At 38.2% G+C, this 20074-nt stretch overlaps 1 protein-coding gene and 1 pseudogene across 1 annotated transcript; both read left to right on the forward strand.

The window, feature by feature from the left end:
• The first annotated feature begins 410 nt into the window (after positions 1–410).
• On the forward strand, positions 411–1629 carry LOC143690480 (clathrin coat assembly protein AP180-like). The gene is made up of 2 exons (XM_077168208.1): positions 411–1215; positions 1585–1629. The coding sequence occupies exons 1-2, from the start codon at positions 805–807 to the stop codon at positions 1627–1629; spliced, it is 456 nt and encodes a 151-aa protein (XP_077024323.1). The 5' UTR covers positions 411–804.
• A 5063-nt stretch (positions 1630–6692) lies between these two features.
• LOC143689752 (protein LLP homolog pseudogene) lies at positions 6693–7314 on the forward strand (annotated as a pseudogene).
• Positions 7315–20074: the final 12760 nt, after the last annotated feature.

The raw sequence follows: 20074 nt of genomic DNA on the forward strand, positions 1-20074 counted from the left end.
TAAAATGTCACCTTCTGTGTGAGATTAAAGCAAAAAATGTTTATTACTTACAAAATGTATATTTTGACTAGTGCATTTCTTAATATAACTTATGTAGATAGTTTGATTGAACACCATAAGTACTTGGAATCTCAGGTAGGACATGAGATTTTGCTGGTTTGTCCAGAGAGATACCCCGATGAATCCCAGAGTGATTCGATCAGTGAGTGGAAAAGTATCTGCAAAGCCCCCTTCGGGGAGTGGTGAGAACGGGGAGAAATTCAACTTTCCCAAGTTGAATTCTTGATATTCTCACAAGCAGTGTGGACAACCAAAGGTATAGGCAGAGCCCCCAGTCTTGGGGTTTGTTCATATGAAACTTAACCCCACAAAGGATAGGTCAAGTCTACTTAAAACTTAGGCCTGGACAGTGTAAAGATGCTCTAGAAATTTACAAACGATTTTTAACTAGAATGACACGGGTGTCTGAATTTCTTAAAGTTGCAGAGTAAGTTGGTATTGATAAAGGTGACATTCCTGACCTCACACAGGTCTGGTGCTCCCTCCCCATTAAGTAAGTCTTCTCCAGCCACTACTGTTACGTCTCCTAATTCTACACCAGCTAAAACTATTGACACATCCCCACCAGTTGATTTATTTGCAACTGTATCTGCAGCTGTTCCAGTCAGCACTTCTAAACCGTCCAGTGATCTCCTTGACCTCCAGCCTGACTTTTCCTCTGGAGGGACAGCAGCAGCAGCAGCACCAGCACCCGTGCCACCTTCGGGAGGAGCCACTGCATGGGGAGGGTTTGGGGGTTCTTTCATGGCCCCTTCTCCATCACCAGTGACTCCAGCTCAGAATAACCTGCTACAACCCAATTTTGAGGCAGCTTTTGGAACCACGCCTTCAACTTCTAGTGGCAGCTCATTTGATCCACCTGTGTTTTATGGTCTAGGGGATCTCCTCATGCCGACCATGGCACCAGCTGGACAGCCTGCTTCCATGTCTGTCGTACCACCCAGTCCCGCGATGGCCGCAAGCAAAGCCCTCGGGAGTGATCTTGATTCATCTCTTGCCAGCTTAGTAGGCAATCTTGGAATTTCTGGTACCACCTCAAAAAAGGGAGATCTTCATTGGAATGCTGGAGAGAAAAAGTTGACTGGTGGAGCCAACTGGCAGCCCAAAGTAGCTCCTGCAACATGGTCAACAGGTGTTCCAGCAAGTGCTCCATTGGTATGTAGTCCCGGAGGCCAGTGCAGTGCAGGCCGGTTGCTAATTTCTAAGTATGTAGAGCAAGATGTTTTTGCTTAACTTTGTTATTGCCATTGTCCCTCTTTTTCATCCACTGAAAAATATAAGCAAGTTGTAAAGTTTACCAAAATCTAAATTCCATTGACTTTATACTTAATAAAGATTATAAACTATTTTTAATTTTAATATTTTGAAGCACTAGTATGCATCTTCACATGTTCTATGTATGTACATTTATTGGAGTGACTTTTCAAAAGCATTTAATATCTTTGAGTATTAACCATATTTTATATATTTCTGATCCACATTTCCTGGTTGTCTTAATAGTAACAGTAACTTTTTTCTTATCAGAAAGATTGGACAATTTTCTATTGTGTAAGTGAACTTTTCTTTTAAAAGCCTATTGATGCTGCTTACCATTTTTTTGTTGTTGAACCACTAACACCGTCTTTTCTATAAGGCTTAATAAGTTTCATTAATATATTAATGTTACCATTTGCTCTGTGAAAATGCATGTCACTGGAAATAAAGACTAATTATTGTTGTGTGAAAAAAAAACAAAACTTAGGCCTAAGAGTCACCCCCAAGAGAGCCTCTTTCGTTGCTCACATGTGGCCCCTCTCTCCAGTCAACACAATGAGCAGTCTCACCACCCTACCCCTCTCTATGTGGAACATGACTCCTAGGGGTGTGGACCTTCCTGGCAACGTGGGACAGAGATCTTGTAATGAACGGAGACTCAGCATCAAGGAATTGAGAAAAACCCTAGAATGAGCTGAGACATAGCATCAAGGAATTGAGAAAACCTTCTTGACCAAAAAGGGGAAGAGGGAAATGAGACAAAGTGTCAATGGCTGAGAGATTCCAAACACAGTCGAGAGGTTATCCTGGAGGTTATTCTTATGCATCAAGTAGATATCATCTTGTTATTCAAGATGTAATGGAGAGGCTGGAGGGAACTGCCTGAAAATGTAGAGCTGTATTCCAGTAGCCATCTTTCTTGAGGATGATTGAATAATGATACAGCTGTCACAATGTGATTGTGTGATTATGAAAACCTTGTGTCTGATGCTCCTTTTATCTACCTTGTCAACAGATGAGTAGAACATATGGAATAAAAATAAATAATAGGGGGAACAAATGCTAAAATAAATTTAGTTTAAATGCCAGTGATCAATGAAAGCAAGGGGTAAGGGGTATGGTAGGTATAATCTTTTTTTCTTTCCTGTGTTCATTTTATTTCTTTTTCTATTGTCTTTTTATTTCTTTTTCTGAATTAATGCAAATGTTCTAAGAAATGATGAATATGCAGCTTAAGTGATGATATTGTGAATTACTGATTATGTATGTTGTTTTATTTTGTTTCTTTATTTTTTAATTAATAAATAAAATTTTTAAAAACCTATAAAAAATAATTTAAAATAAGCTAATAAAAAAAAGACATAGACAGGCAGAATAGATTTTAAAAAGAAAAAGGACCCATTTATGGTGTCTACAGGAGAATCACTGCAGGGTGAAAGTGAAAAATTGGGAAAAAATATTTCACTCAAACAATAACCAGAAGGCAGGGCCAAGATGGCGGCTTAATGAGGTGTGGGACTTAGTTCATCCACCAGAGCAGCTAGTGAATAGTCAGGAACAGTATAGAACAACTGCTGGGGCCACATCAGTGATCTGAGGCAGTAGTACCCCAGTCTGGACAAACTGGACTGGCTGTGAGCTCACCCAGAACTGTGAGTTCCCCAAGCCATGGCAGCCAGTGCCCAACCCCATAGGCTGCTTCCCAGAGGGTATAGGAAAGAGAATTTACCAGCATCAGGGGATGAGAACAACCAAGCTCCAATTGTAGAATTAATTAACAAATTCAGACTACTAAAAATAGGCCCCCAGCTCGGCTGAACCTCAAGTAAAAGTTGAGGTTGCTGGTTTTTACCCCAGTGCAGAGGAGATAGGGCTGATGGAAAAAGAAAAAAAAGCAGAGACTTTTTGGATCAGATAGCATATCATACTTGAAAGGGTCTGAGCCCTGAAGGAAAGGAGGAGGCACATAGGACCTGCAGATACACAGAGCAGCATGCCAACTTAAACTTTTGATTAGGAAACCCGAGGAATGGGAGTCCTGCTCTGAAAGGGATTTTTCTTTTTCTTTTTTGTGGCTGTGTTTCTATGGCTCAACAACTCTTTGGATAATTCTGCAGGGCTTTGTAGTCACCAACTGCCCCCAGGCATAGGCAGAATTAATTTTGTTTTAGTGTTTATCTGGAGAGTGTGCCTTCCCCAGGACAGAGGTGAGGCCCAGCTCAAATGGAATCCCTCCCTCAAGAGAAAAGAGATGGGATTAAAGCCAGCCTATAACCTCTCCTCTGTCTCAACCACACCCCCAGCAGGGAGAATCTGCTGAAGTTAAAGATACCACATCACCTTATGCTGGTGGGACCCATACTGGGCAGGATAGGAAAAACACAGAGCCCAGAGGCTTTGTAAGAAAACCTTTCAGCCTGCCGGGTCTCACTGTCAGAGAAAACTTATCCAGGTGACTCTTTCCTCTTGAGAGGAGGCCAATTTGGTCTGGAAAAATCTGGCTGGGGTCTAAAATACCTAAGTAGACCCTCCTAAGGTGGGAAAAAGGCACCATACAGGCAGGGCAAGAAGCAAGAAAACAAGAGCTGAAAAATTCTATCTGTTCAACAAAACCTAAGGCAGAGGTCTAGAATAAGCTGAACTGAATGTCAAAGAACAGGTAGACAACAAAGTCATCCAGCAAGAAAATTCTAGGTAAAAAAAAAAGTGAAAACAACCTCCAGAATAAACTAATCAAGGAAAATAAATGCCTAGATGCCAGCAAAAAATAATGAATCATATTAGAAAAATTGAAGACATGGACCAGTCAAAGGAGCAAACCAACAATTACAATGAGATATGGGAGTTAAAACAATTAATTCAGAATGTACAAACAAACATGGAAAACCTCATCAAAATCAAATCAATGAATTGAGGGAGGATATAAAGAAGTCAAGGAATGAACAAAAAGAGGAAATCAAAAGTCTGAAAAGACAAATCAAAGTACTTATAGGAATAAAAGTCAAGTAGAAGAGATGAAAAAAAAAACAATGGAAGCCTACAATGTTAGATTTCAAGAGGCAGAAGATGGGATTAGTGAGCTGGAGGATGGGACATCTGAAATCCAACAAGCAAAAGAAAACATAGGGGATAAAATGGAAAAATATGAGCAGGGACCAAAGGGATTGAATGACAACATAAAGTGCATGAATATACATGTGGTGGGTGTCCCAGAAGGAGAAGAGAGGGGAAAACGAGAACAAAGACTAATGGAGGAAATTATCACTGAAAATCTCCCAACTCTTATGAAAGACTTAAAATTACAGATCCAAGAACTGCAGTGTACCCCCAAACAGAGTAGATCCAAATAGACGTACTCCAAGGCAATCACTAATCAGAATGTCAGATGGCAAAAAGAAAGAGAGAATTTTGAAAGCAGCAAGAGGAAAGCAATCCATCACAATCAAGGGAAGCCCAATAAGACTGTGCGTGGATTTCTCAGCAGAAACCATGGAGGTGAGAAGACAGTGGGATGATATATTTAAGATATTAAAAGAGAAAAAACTGCCAACCAAGAATTCTATATCCAGAAAAATTGCCCTTCAAAAATGAGGGAGAAATTAAAACATTTTCAGACAAAAAAATCACGGTGAAAATTTGTGACCAAAAGGCTGACTCTGCAAGAAATACTAAATGGGGCACTAGAAACAGATAGGAAAAGAGAGGCGAGCGAGAGGTATAGAGAAGTGTGTAGAACTGAAGACTATCAGTACAGGTAAAAAGAAGAAAAATTAGATATGACATATAAAATCCAAAAGACAAAATGGTAGAAGAAAGTGCTGCCTTTACAGTAATTACTCTAAATGTTAATGGATTAAACTTCCCAATCAAAAGACATAGACTGGAAGAATGGATTGAAAAACAGGATCTGTCTATATGGTGTTGGTGTCTACAGGAAATGCATCTTAGACTCAAGAATAAACATAGCTTGAAAGTGAAAGGTTGGGAAAAGATATTTCATGCAAATAACAATCAGAAAAGAGTAGAAGCAGCCACACTAACATCCAACAAATTAGACTTCAAATGCAAAAGAGACAGAGAAGGACACTATGTATTAATAAAAGGAACAATTCAAGATGTAACAAACATAAATATCTATACACCAAGCCAGAATGCTCCAAAATACATGAGGCAAACACAGAAAAGAGAAATCGACACATCTACCATAATATTTGGAGACTTCAATTCCACACTCTCATCAAGGGACAGAACATCTAGACAGAGGATCAATAAAGAAACAGAGAATTTGAATATTACAATAAATGAGCTAGACTGACCAGACATTTATAGAACATTACACCCCACAACAGCAGGATACACTTTTTTCTCAAGTGCTCATGGATCATTCTCAGAGATAGACCATATGCTGGGTCACAAAGCAAGTCTCAATAAATTTAAAAAGATTGAAATCATACAAAACACTTTCTCAGATCGTAAAGGAGTGAAGTTAGAAATCAATAATAGGCAGAGCACCAGAAAGTTCACAAATATATGGCGGCTCAACAACACACTCTTAAACAACCAGTGGGTCAAGGAAGAAATTACAAGAGAAGTCAGCAAATATCTCGAGGTAAATGAAAATGAAAACGCAACATGTCAAAATTTATGGGATGCAGGAAAGACAGTGCTAAGAGGGAAATTTATCACCCTAAAAGCCTATATCAAAAAAGAAGAAAGGGAAAAATCGAGGAATTAACTGTACACTTAGAAGAACTAGAGAAAGAACAGCAAACTAACCCCAAAGTAAGCAAAAGGAAAGAAATAATGAAGATTAGAGCAGAAATAATTGAAATTGAGAACATGAAAACAATCAAGAAAATCAACAAAACCAGAAGCTGCTAGTATAAGAAAATCAATAAGATTGATGGACCCTTAGCAAGCTTGACAAAAAGAAGAAGAGAGAGAACGCAGATAAAATAAAATGAGAAATGGAAGTGGAGACATAACAACTGACCTCACAGAAATAAAGGAGGTAATGAGAGGATACTATGAAAAGCTTTATGCTACTAAACTAGACAATGTAGATGAAATGGGCAAATTCTTAGAAAGACGCGAAAAACCAACACTGACTCGAGAAGAAATAGACATCCTCAACAAACCAGTCACAAGTAAAGAAATTGAATTAGTCATTAAGAAGCTCCCCAAAACAAAAGTCCAGGGCCAGATGGCTTCACATGTGAATTCTACCAAACATTCCAGAAAAGATTAGTGCCAATCCTGCTCAAACTCTTCAAAAAAATTGAAGGCAAGGACAGTCTGCCTCACTCATTCTATGAAGCCAACATCACCCTCATAACAAAGTCAGACAAAGATATTGCAAGAAAAGAAAGCTGCCCGGAAGGCGGAAGTGGTCTTCCGGTCGGCGTGATCCGTCTGAGGCCCGCGGCTTGTGAATCTTCTCCGTAAAACATGGCTAAAAGCTTACGAAGTAAGTGGAAAAGGAAAGTGCGTGCTGAAAAGAGAAAGAAGAATGCACCAAAGGAGCTGAGCAGACTTAAAAATATTCTCAAAGTAGATAGTGATGTTTTAATGAAAGATGTTCAAGAGATAGCAACTGTGTTGGTACCTAAAAATTACCCAGAGAAAATGCAATGTGCGGTGGAAGATGAAAAAGATAACATGAAGATGGAGACCGATATTAAGAGAAACAAAAAGAGTCTACTAGACCAGTATGGACAGTACCCAGTATGGATGAACCAGAGGCAAAGAAAAAGACTGAAGGCAAAGCGAGAGAAAGGAAAGGGGAAAAGCAAAGCAAAAGCAGCGAAGGCAGCAAAGGGTTTGGCCTGGTAGACTCATAAAGTCTAACTTTATGAAAAATGATACCTGGAACCAATGTTTGATTAGAATGTGTACATTGATTTCATTCTTCCTATTGTTTTCCTATGTGTTTCCATATTTCAGCTTAGCCCTTTTCTTCAGTTCATACCCAGTATATATAACTGCTTAATTTATTTTGGGAACTTTCAAATTGGTGAATGAAAGCTATATCTTAATTAGATGCTGTTCAGTATCCAGGTGTTACCACGTATCAAAATTCTTTCAAATATTAATATGGTTGTAATTATGTATTCTTACAACTTGATAATTATAGTCAGTAATGATAAAGATGACAGTGACAAATTTGATGAGCTAACTCAGATTTAAAGAAAGCTATTATGTAATCATCACTTTGAAATATAATGTCACTGGGCTTTATACGTAGTACCTTTTTAGAGTTTTGATTTTTTTATAATTCAGAATAATGGATATTTTGTGTGTAGATTGTGAAGGTTGACCTTTTATGTTATAAATCCTTGAGAAAATAGTTTTCTGGTGGTAGAGAAGACAGTCTTCAGGGTTTTTTTGGTTTGTTTTTTTTTTTTGGCATGGGCGGACTCCGGGAGTCGAGCCTGGGTCTCCAGCATGGCAGGCAAGAATTCTGCCACTGAGCCATAGTTGCCTGCCCTTCAGTTTAATCTTTAAAGTTTTAATTCTTAAATAGATATCAACATGTACAAATAGGTATGCTCCGAATTTTTTAGGAGTTTAGAACATCTCACATTTTTTCTGGGAACTAGTTTAATGTTCTTCAGTTTTTTCCTTATGTAGCCTAATATAGTATACTGCAGCATTTCCCAGAATATGTGCCCCTGGATGCTTGGTGAAAAAATTACATGGTCACATCAGTTTGATAAACACCACATACTTGAAGATTCACCATAAGTATTAGCAGTAGTCTCATAGAGATCTAGCAGTAAAGAAACTTGTTAACTTTGACTCTTTGAAACTCATATTCTGAGGAATAGAATGTGCTATTGGAAATGCTGGTATAATAAACTGATTTTTAATTAAAAAAAAAAAAAAAGAAAAGAAAGCTACAGACCAATGTCTCTAATGAATATAGATGCAAACATACTCAACAAAATTCTTGCAAATCGAATCCAGCAGCACATTAAAAGAATTGTACAGCAAGTAGGATTCATCCCAGGTATGCAAGGATGATTCAACATAAGAAAATCAATTACTGTAACACACCATATCAACAAATCAAAGCAAAAAAATCACATGATCATCTCGATTGATGTAGAAAAGGCATTTGACAAAACTCAACATCCTTTCTTATTGAAGACACTTCAAAGGATAGGAATGTAAGGGAATTTCCTCAACATGATAAAGGGAATATATGAAAAACCCACAGCTAAAATCATTCTCAATGGGGAAAAACTGAAAACTTTCCCCGAAGATCAGAAACAAGACAAGGGATGTACACTGTCACCATTGTTACTCAACATTTTGTTGGAAGTTCTAGCCAGAGCAATTAGACAAGAAAAAGAAATAAGAGGCATCAAAATTGGAAATGAAGAAAACGAAGAGTAAAACTCTTGCTGTTTGCAGATGATCTGATACTATATGTTGAAAACCCTGAAAAATCCACAGCAAAACTATTAGAGCTAATAAATGAGTACAGCAGTGTGGCAGGTTGCAAGATAAACACTCAAATATCTGTCATGTTTCTATACACTAGTAATGAACAATCTGAGGGGGAATCAAGAAAAAAATCCATTTACAATTGCAACCAAAAAATAAAATATTTTGGAGTTAATTTGGTAAATTTAACTAAAGATAAAAAAGACCTATACAAAGAAAACTAGAAGAAATTGCTAAAAGAAATCACAGAAGACTTAAATAAATGGAAGGGCATACCGTGTTTATGGATTGGAAGATTAAATATAATTAAGATGTCAGTTCTACCTAAAGTGATTTACAGATTCAATGCAGTACCAATTAAAATTCCAAAAACTTATTTTTCAGAAATAGCAAAGCCAATAACCAAATTTATCTGGAAGGGGAGGTTGCCCTGAATAGCTAAAAATATCCTGAGAAAGGAAACTGAAGTCAGAGATCTCATGCTACCTGACTTTAAAGTGCATTATGAAGCTACAGTGGTCAAAATAGCATGGTACTTGCATAAAGTTAGATATACTGACTGTTCTAGTTTGCTAGCTGCTGGAATGCAATACACCAGGAACAGAATGGCTTTTTAAAAGAGGAATTTAATAAGTTGCAAGTTTACAGTTCTAAGGCAGAGAAAATGTCCCAATTAAAACAAGTCTATAAAAATGTCCAACCAAAGGCATCCAGGGAAAGATACCTTAATTCAAGAAAGCTGATGAAGTTCAGGGTTTCTCTCTCAAGTGGAAGGGCACATGGTGAACACGGTCAGGGTTCCTCTCTTATCTGGAAGGGCACATGGCAAACATAGTGTCATCTGCTACCTTCTTCTCCTAGATTCCTGTTTCATGAAGCTCCCTTGGTGGCATCTTCCTTCTTCATATCCAAAGGTCGCTGGCTGGTGGACACTGTTTTGTGGTGCTACAGCATTCTCTGCTCTCTCCGAATCTCCATTCTCCAAAATGTTTCCTCTTTTACAGGACTCTAGAAACTTATCAAGACCAAACCAAATGGGTGGAGACATGTCGTCACCTAATCCAGTTTAACAACCACTCTTGACTAAATCACATCATCCAAGGAGATGATCTGATTATAGTTTCAAACATACAGTATTGAATAGGGATTATTCTACCTTTATGGAATGAGATTTTGATTAAAACATGGCTTTTCTAGGGTCCATACATCCTTTCAAACCAGCACACTTACCAATGGAATCGAATAGTGTGTTCAGATATAGACCATCTTATCTACGGACAACTGATCTTTGATAAAGCACTCAAGCCAACTCACCTGGGATAAAACAGTCTTTTCAATAAATGGTGCCTAGAATACTGAACATCCACATGCAAAAGAATGAAAGAGGACCCATATCTCACACCCTATACAAAAATTAACTCCAAATGGATCAAAGACCTTAACATTAGATCTAAGACCATAAAACTGTTAGAAGAAGATGTAGGGAAATGTCTTATAAATCTTATACTGGGAGGCAGTTTCCTAGACCTTACACCCAAAGCAAGAGCACTGAAGAAAGAAAGAAAGAAATGGGAACTCCTCAAAATTAAACACTTTTGTACATCAAAGAACTTCATCAAGTAAAAAGACAGCTCATACAATGGGAGACAATATTTGGAAACGATATATCAGATAAAGGTCTAGTATCCAGAATTTATAAAGAGATTGTTCAACTCAGCAACAAAAAGACAGATAACCCAATTACAAAATGGGCAAAAGACATGAACAAACACTTCTCAGAAGAGGAAATACAAATGGCCAAAAGGCACATGAAAAGATGCTCAACTTCCTTGGCTGTTAGGGAAATGTAAATCAAAACCACAATGAGATATCATCTCACACCCACAAGAATGGCAATTATCAATAAAACAGAAAACAACAAGTACTGAAGACGATGTGGAGAAAGAAGCGCACTTATCCACTGTTGGTGGGAATGTCAAATTGTACAACTGTTGTGGAAGGCAGTTTGGTGGTTCCTCGGGAAGCTAATTATAGAACTGCCATATGACCCGGCAATACCATTGCATTCAAATTTGGAAAGGAAGGAGTAAAATGCTCACTGTTTGCAGATTACATGAGGCTATATGTCAAAAATCCCAAAAAATTTACAGCAAAGCTACTAGAGCTCATAAATGAGTACAGTAAGGTGGCAGGGTAAAAGATCAACACCCTAAAATGAGTAATGTTTCTATTCACTATTAGGGAGCAATCTGAGGAGGAAATCAAGAAAAAAATCCTTTTACAATAGCAAACAAATGAATCAAATGTTTAGGAGTAAAAAAATAAACAAATAAAAATAGAATAAATATTTCGGAGTAAATTTAACTAAGGATATAAAGACCTATACACAGAAAAATACAAGAAATTGCTAAAAGAAATCGTGGAAGAACTAAATAAATGGAAGGGTGTACCATGTTCATGGACTGGAGGACTAAATATAGTTAAATATCCATTTTACCCAAATTAATTTATAGGTTCAGTACAATACCAATTAAAATCTCAAAAACTTACTTTGCAAAAATAGAAAAATCAATAACCAAATTTATTTGAAAAGGCATGGTGCCTCAAATACCTCAAAATATCTTGAGAAAAGAAAACTGAAGTGGGAGGTCTCACACTTCCTGACTTTAAAGCATATTATGAAGCTACTGTGGTCAAAACAGCATTGTACTACCATAAAGATAGATATGCTAATGAATGCAATTGAATTCAGTTATTAGAAATAGACCCTCTCATCTATGGACATTTAATCTTTGGTAAAGCAGTCAAGTCAACCCACCTGGAATGAGCAACCTCTTCAATAAATGGTATTTAGAGAAGTGGATAGCCATATGCCAGAGAATGAAAGAAGATCCATGTCCCACATCTATAGAAAAATTAACTCAAATGGATCAAAGACCTAAACATTAGAGTTAAGACCTTAAAACTGTTAGAAGAAAATGTAGGGAACTGTTGTAAATTTTGTTTCCTGGATCTTACAACCAAAGAATTCACATTGAAAAAAATAAATAGATAAATGAGATCTCCTCAAATTTAAACACTTTTGTGCATCAAAGAAACTTCTAAGGAAAGTAAAAAGGCAGTCTACACAATGGGAGACAATATTTGGAAACCACATATTAGATAAGGATTTAGTATCCAGAATATATAAAGAGATTCTTCAACTCAACAACAAAAAGACAAACAACCCAACCAAAAAATGGGCTAAAGACATGAACAGACAATTTTCAGAAGATGAAATACAAATGGCTAGAAGGCACATGAAAACATGCTCAAGTTCACTGGCTATCAGGGAAATGCAAATCAAAATCACAATGAGATATCATCTCACACTCACTAGAATGACCATTCTCAAAAAAGAAAAATTACAAGTGTTAGAGATGTTGTGGAGAAAGAAGAACACTTATCCACTGTTGGTGGGAATATAAAATAATATAACCACTCTGAAAGGCTGGTTGGCAGTTCCTCAAGAAATTAAGTATAGAATTGCCAAATGATCCAGCAATCCCATTACTAGATATCTAGTCAGAGAAACTGAAGGTAAGGATACAAATGGACATTTGCACACCAATGTTTACAGCAACATTATTTCCAACTGCCAAGAGATGGAAACAGCCCAAATACTCATCAATGGATGAGTGGCTAAACAAGATGTGGTATATACACAGAATGGAATACTATGCAACTCTAAGACAGAATAAATTCATGAAGCATGTAACAAGGTGGATGAAACTTAAGGATCTTCTGATGAGTGCAATTATCCAGAAACAAAAGGACAAATACTGTATGGTCTCACTAATATGAACTAATATTGAGTGAACTCTGAGAGTTAAAATTAAGAACGCAGGTTATCAGGAGATAGAAAAAGAATAGAGATTGGCATTTGGTGCTGAAAGAATACAAATTTTGTCACAGGACTGATTTTAAAAATTCAGAACTGGACAGCACAATACTACCTGATGGTAGCACAATAATATAAGTGCACTGAATGAAGTTGAATGTGAGTATGATTGAGAGAGAAGGGCTGGGGGCATGCATGAAATCAGAAGGAAAGATAGAGGATAAAGACTGAAACAGTATAACATAGGAATGCCTAGAGTGGACAATGACGGTGATTAAATGTACAAATATAAAAAAATTTTTGCATGAGGGAGAACAAATGAATGCCAACACTACAAGGGGTTGAAATGAATTGTATACAGGAAAAGGTACAATCAATGCAAGCTAGGGTCTATTGTCAACAAAAACATTGTAATATGCTTCTACCGAATGTAACAAAGGCATTATGCCAAAACTAAGTGTCAACAAGGTGGGGGGAGGGGCATCAGGGGTATAGCTTCTATAAAGAAGAAAATGAAATGCCTTCATGAAGATTATGGTGGTGAAGGTGTGTTTATTTAGGTTGGATTGTGTTATGTGTGAATAGAATTGTTTAAAAATGAACAGAGAGAAACAATTGCCAGAGAAAATGCAGAGAAAAAAATGTACCTATTCACTGTGGGTAGGAAAGCTAAGAGGTGCAGCTGCTCTGAAGGGCAGAATGGTGGTCCCACAAAAGTCTGGGGCAAGGTTGCCATATGATCTTGCAAACCCATTGCTAGGTATATACATGGAGGAATTTAGAGTGGGAAAATGAATGGAAATTTGCACACTGGTGTTTATGGTGGCAATGCTCATGATTCACAATGAATGGAGGTAGTGTGAGGGTACAACTGAGAAATGGAAGGAGGAACTGTGGTGTTTATATACAGTGGACTACTGTGTTAGTTAAATTCAGTTGTCAACTTAGCCAGGTGAGCATACCTAGTTCTGTTGCTGTGGACACAAGCCAATGGTACGTGAACCTCATCTGTTGCTAATTACATCTGCAGTTGGCTGGTGCTTAAATGAGAGAGCGCAATGTAGCACAGCCAAGCAGCTCAGCATTCTTCATCTCAGCACTTGCAGCTTAGCCCAGGCCTTTGGAGATGTGGAAAGAAGTCACCCCGGGGAAAGTTGTTGGAACCCAGGGGCCTGGAGAGAAGACCAGCAGAGACCATCCTGTAACTTCCACGTTAGAAAGAACCTCAATGGAAAGTTAGCTGCCTTTCCTCTGGAGAACCAACAGAATAAATCCCCTTTTATTAAAAGCCAATCCATCTCTGGTGTGCTGCATTCCAGCAGTTAGCAACTAGAACAGATTTGGTACTGGAGAGTGGGGTGCTGCTGTGGTTTGCAAATGCCAGATACGTTTGAATAGTGTTTTGGATGTCTAAGGGGAAGATATTGGAGGAACTGTGAAGAGAATGATGGAGAAGTCCTGGAGTGCATTAAGAGACTGTTGGTGTAATTGGAACCACTGCCAATCTTGACAAAGGAGGACACAAAAGGGAGAGATTGGAGTTTGCAGAGTGAGGACCATGGAAGCTCGGGTCTGAAGCCAAGAAACTTCGGCCAGGAGAGCGGACCCACCCATATACATGAAGAGGGTGAGTTTACCCTGAAGGGTGAGGATGAGCCTCTCATCTCGTTGCAGTGGAAGAGTTGTACAGCCTCAGGCCTTGGAGAAGGCAGAGCACGCTCCTTGGGGGACTGGGAGAGCCTGGCTGCCACCACATGGAGGGGTTGAGCGTGTGCCCCAGAAATGGCAGAGAGCCCAGGGGTGGCCCTGATGCCTGGAGAGAGTGGAGCCGAGAGGTGGTCTCCTCGATGTTCCCCGAGGTCGATTTGGAAAGAGGCGGGCCACTGCATAGGCCTTCGGAAAGGGTGGGATTGCCACTTTCTACAGCCGAAGGATAAATGACTTGCAGACTTTGAAATCCAATGGTGTTTGCCTGCAGGTTTTCCTTCCAGTTTCTCCCTATGGATCTGGTGTTTATCCTCCTTTGCATATTGGCATCAGATAACTTGTTTTGAGATTCACAGGTCCACAGCAAGAACAGAATTTTTTGCATCTGTTTAAGGTGATGCTTGAAGTTGCCAAGTTGACAAGGGGTAAACATGTGTTAGTTAAATTCAGTTGTCAACTTGGCCAGGTGAGCATACCTAGTTCTGTTGCTGTGGACACAAGCCAATGATACGTGAACATCATCTGTTGCTAATTACATCTGCAGTTGGCTAGGAGGCATGTCTGCTGCAATGAGTGACATTTGACTTAATTGGCTGGTGCTTAAATGAGAGAGTGCAATGTAGCACAGCCAAGCAGCTCAGCATTCCTCATCTCAGCACTTGCAGCTCAGCCCAGGCCTTTGGAGATGCGGAAAGAAGTCAACCCAGGGAAAGTTGTTGGAACCCAGGGGCCTAGAGAGAAGACCAGCAGAGACCATCCTGTACCTTCCACGTAAGAAAGAACCTCAGTGGAAAGTTAGCTGCCTTTCGTCTGAAGAACCAACAGAATAAATCCCCTTTTATTAAAAGCCAACCCATCTCTGGTGTGTTGCATTCCGGCAGCTAGCAAACTAGAACAACTACTGAGTGGCTGCAAGAAGGAACAAAATTGTGAGGCATGCAACCAGGTGAATGAACCTTAAGGACAGTATGTTGAATAAAATGTCAGAAACAATAAGAAAAATATTATCGTGCCTCACTCATGAGGATTAAATATAATATACAAACTCAGAAAATTTAATTTGAAAGCATGGGTTATCAGGTTGGGGGCTATTGTAAAGTTTCTTAAACTGTAAGCTGTTATAGGAGTCACATATATTTAGGAGTTATAACTGATATTTCTAAATTCTGAGATACTGAGATATTTGTATATAATCTGCTCATTCCATGAAACTTTGGGAATTTATGTGACACTTGAGACTCAGAGTTAAGCACTAAAGCTATGAAAGTCAGCATTACCCCATTCAACAACTGTTAAAAAGTTGAAAAAGTGGTCAGATTTCATCTAGAGATATGAAGGAAGCTGACTTTGGATAGGACTAAGGTGAATCAGAATACTGGGTAAGTGATGATATAGCCCATATTTTCAAACTTCAACCTCTGTGCAAAGACCAAAGGCAGAGAAATTTATATTTGGGGTAGGACACTATCTAATTTAGCTTGCATGCTAAGTTTATTTGAACACCATAATTACATGGAATTTTGAATAGGACATGAGATCTTTTTGGTTTGTACAGGTTAGTGTGATGCCCTAATATATCCCAGAGTAATTTGGGCAGAGAATAAAAACTGTTTGCAAAGTCCCTTAGGGGCCTGGAAAAATTCAACTTCTCCATCTGGGAAATAGCAGATATTCTTGTAAGCAGTGGGGCAATCAAGTCAATAGGCTGAGCCCTCAATCCTGGAGCTTACTCCTATGAAGCTTATTCCTGCAAAGGTGCGGCTTAGCCAACTGAAAATTATGCCTAAGAGTCACGCCAGAGAGGCTATTTTGTTGCTCAGATGTGGCTTTTTTCTCTAAGCCAGCTTGGCAGGTGAACTCTCTGCCCACCCTTCCACATAGGACACTACTCCATGATGTTAATCTTCCTGATAATGTCAAACAGGACTCCTGGGGATGAGCCAGAATCCACCATCATGGGAATAAGAAAGTCTTGACCAAAAGGGGCCATTGTACACTTTGGGTGATTATATGATATGTGAATACATTGTAATAAAATTGCATTAAAATGGCAACTGAATTGGCATAAAAGATTGAGCTAGCAGTTTCCTACATCAACATAAGGTAGAATGTGCATCTAATAATCAGAACTGCATAGGAAATATATGGAAGCACAAAAGTTGGTATAGGAAAAGGAGGAAGAATACATATGAATACACTCCCATTAAACAGGAAGGGCCACTGGAGAAGAGAATCATATATAAATACAAAATATGATTAAAGTTGTGAAATGGATTAGGACACAGTAGACATTTAATAAGTGAAAGTCACCTAAAAGCTATGGGATCTGACAGATTATACGTACAAGATCTGCTGTCTAGCAAGGAAGAAATATTGACACAGCACAATAGAGGAAGCTGTCTGGAAAATAGCAAAGCCATTTCATGCAAATACCCATGTGAGTTGGGACAACTCAATCAACTGATTGACAAGATAACAAGACTCTTTCTTCTTCCCTTCACCACAGAGACTGTGCAGATGCATGATACTCCTCTTGCTAATAAAAGATAGCCTTAACAGGTTATTATCAAATATGTCATAATTTATGTGAGTTAAATATTAAAAAAGTTCTGTACACTAAATTCATTATAAAACGTCTTTTTCTCTAACTTTCTGTTAAGGTTAACTATAAGCCTTATTGGAAAAGATCCCAGGCCCCCAAATTAACCTAATCTATGGCAGCTATTTAAAGATATATTTGCTTAAGTGGCACAGTGAACCCAAGTTTTTCTTCTTTCAGAATCTTAACACAATGAAAACTTTGGTAATTCAGAATTAATGAAAATCAAATGATTAAATAAAATGAAAAACATGCTGCAATCAACAATAATAAAAAGTTGTTTTCATGTAAAGGATAAGGTATCAGTGGCTGAGAGAGTTCAAATACAGGCGAGAGGCTACTCTGGAGGTCACTGTTATGTACGCTTCAATTAGACATCACTACCTATCGTAGCTTGCCAAACCCGAACCAGGAGCATTCCAGCCAATCCTAAAGAACACCTAGGGCAATATATAAAATTCTACAAAGGTTCCATTCACTAGGGTAACTCTCCAGAAACCTACAACCTCCAGATGGGTCCCTGGTCCAGATAAATCCTGAAATGCAGAGGGCCCAGCCTCTCCAGAACATGGGCCATTTCCATCTCCCTACCCCATATTACTGACAGCCCCTTCCAACGTGAAAAATTTAGAATGGCCGTAGCCCAAACACCCCTAAAGAGTGGGATAAAGGTCAGAGGTGATGGTGGAGTTATACAGAGAAGGTTGGGTTTAGCAAATGAGTATGACTGCTGAATTATTTATTTATTTATTTATTTTACACTCTTCAAGTACTTAGTTTATTGTAAGAGGCATACCATAATCACATGCACAAAAGACAAATAGGCTGATAAAAAAGATAATACTAGGGCGGGCAACAGTGGCTCACTGGCAGAGTTCTCGCCTGCCATGACAGAGACCCGGATTCCATTCCCAGAACCTGCCCATGTTAAAAAATAAATAAAAAAAGATAATATTAGTAGTAAGTTATTTAGACAAGAGAATTCACAAAAGGTCTTCTAAGAAAATAACTTTTAAATTAAAACCTTCTATAGCTACCTGTTAAAATGTATTTGGAAATTCATTGCTTTTTTTGTATATATGTTATATTTCACAACTTAAAAATTAAAAAAAGATAAAAACCTGAAGATTAAAAAAAAGTTGTTTTCAAAGTGAATTAAAGCCACTCCTACAATTTTGAAAAATATCATATCAGAGATGGGGAAACAGGAAACTCAGGAAAGCACCTGCTTCACATTTCCCTTCTAAAGCTACCCAGTACCTGGAAAAAAAACAACTAGGCAACATTCTAAAATAACATCACTGATGCCACCAAATATAGGTGGGAGAAAGCAAAAGTGATCACAAGGAAAGCAAACAGACAAAATGGTAAGTGATTCTTTAAAATAGAAGCCCCAAGAACCTCCAGAGAAGATGGTGGAGCAGGGAGCTCCGGGAGTCAGTCCTTCTACCAAAACAGTATTAAACAAGTAGGAACAGTCTGAAACAACAATTTCTAAATTCAGATGCCATAAAAACTCTGTACAGCAGCCAGGAAAGAGCAGGAGAAAGAGGCTGATAAATTATGGTAAAGAAATATAAATTGCTCTCTATACATAGTGGCTATCATGCCCATACTCCTATCTTGTCACAGATCAGCGACTCTCTAGTCCCTGGCTAGTTGCTGGTGAAAGGAAGTGACATAATCCTCTTGCTAAGAACACAGTTGGGCATGGCAAATCACTGATCATGGCTTTTTTTTTCTTCTTTATAGTGACAAATGTATGATTTGTCTAAAATTTGTTTAAACCATTGTCTAAAATTATTGTCACCACTTTCTCAGTATTCATGTTACACTGTATTAATGAAGCTATTTTCTTATGTCACCAATGGTCAATTAATTGCCAATTCAACTAGCTCACTTGCAAACTTTTTCTTCTATTACTTGTCTACAGCCTTTTCAAATTGATCATAATAACATTGCATTTGCTAAGATTTCTTAGCAAATGTATGTATTCTTCCTCCTTCTTCTATGCCAACTTTTGTGCTTCCATATATTTCCTATGCAGTTCTGATTATTAGACGCACATTCTACCTTATGTTCATGTAGGAAACTGCTAGCTAAATCTTCTATGCCAATTCAGTTGCCATCTTAATGCAATTTTATTACAATGTATTCACATACCATACAATCACTCAAAGTGTACAATCAATGGTTCACAGTATCATATAGTTGTACATTCATCATCCCAATCAATTTCTGAACATCTTCAATACTCAAAAAAATGCATGTATGAATAAAAATGAAAACAGCAACCAAAATATCCCATATCCCTTATCTCTTATTTTTTATTTATGATTGTCTTTATTTTTTTACTCATCTGTCCAACACTGGATAAAGACAGTTTCAGCCACAAGGTTTTCACAACCACATGGTCACACTGTAAAAGCTATATACTCACAGAATCATCTTCAAGAATCAAAGTTACTGGAATACAGTTCAACTGTGAAGCTACTTTCTTCTAGCTATTCTAATACACTAAAAACTAAAAATGGATATCTATATAATGCACAAGAATAATCTCAGGAATGATCTCAACACTGTTTGAAATCTCTCAGCCACTGAAAGTTTATTTTGTTTCATATCTCTTCCCCACCTTGTTCAAGAAGTCTTTCTCAATCCAACAATGCTGGGTCCAGGTTTGCCTAGAGTGTCATGTCCTGTGTTGCCAAACAGATTTACACCAATGAGAGTCATGTCCCATGTAGGGAGATGGCAGTGAGCTCACCTGTGCAGTTGGCTTCAAGAGCAAGGCAAAAAAAATGGTCCTCTGGGGGTGATTCTCAGGCATTGCTATAAGTAGGCTTAGCTGCTTCTTTGCAGGAATAAGTTTCACAAGGGCAAGCCCCAAGATTGAGGACTCAGTATATTAAGTTGGTAGTCCCCAAGGCTTATGAAAATATGAGGAATTTCCCAGGTGGGGAAAGTTAATATTTCCACATTATTCCCCAGTGTCCCAAGGAAACTTTGCAAATACTTTTTTATTCTTTGCCCAAGTTACTCTGGGATATATCAAGGCATCATACTAACCCGTACAAATCAATAAGTTCTCACTCCTTATTCAAGGTTCCATGTAATTATGATGT

The sequence above is a fragment of the Tamandua tetradactyla genome, chromosome 7 (assembly GCF_023851605.1).
Source record: "Tamandua tetradactyla isolate mTamTet1 chromosome 7, mTamTet1.pri, whole genome shotgun sequence".
NCBI classification, from domain to species: domain Eukaryota; kingdom Metazoa; phylum Chordata; class Mammalia; order Pilosa; family Myrmecophagidae; genus Tamandua; species Tamandua tetradactyla.

What these genes read in the sequence shown, in the direction of transcription:
- LOC143690480 (XM_077168208.1), top strand. Translation starts at nt 805, where the DNA reads ATGGCCCCTTCTCCATCACCAGTGACTCCAGCTCAGAATAACCTGCTA. An exon ending in TTCCAGCAAGTGCTCCATTG is followed by an intron (nt 1,216 to 1,584) that starts GTATGTAGTCCC and finishes TTTTCTTATCAG; the next exon opens with AAAGATTGGACAATTTTCTA.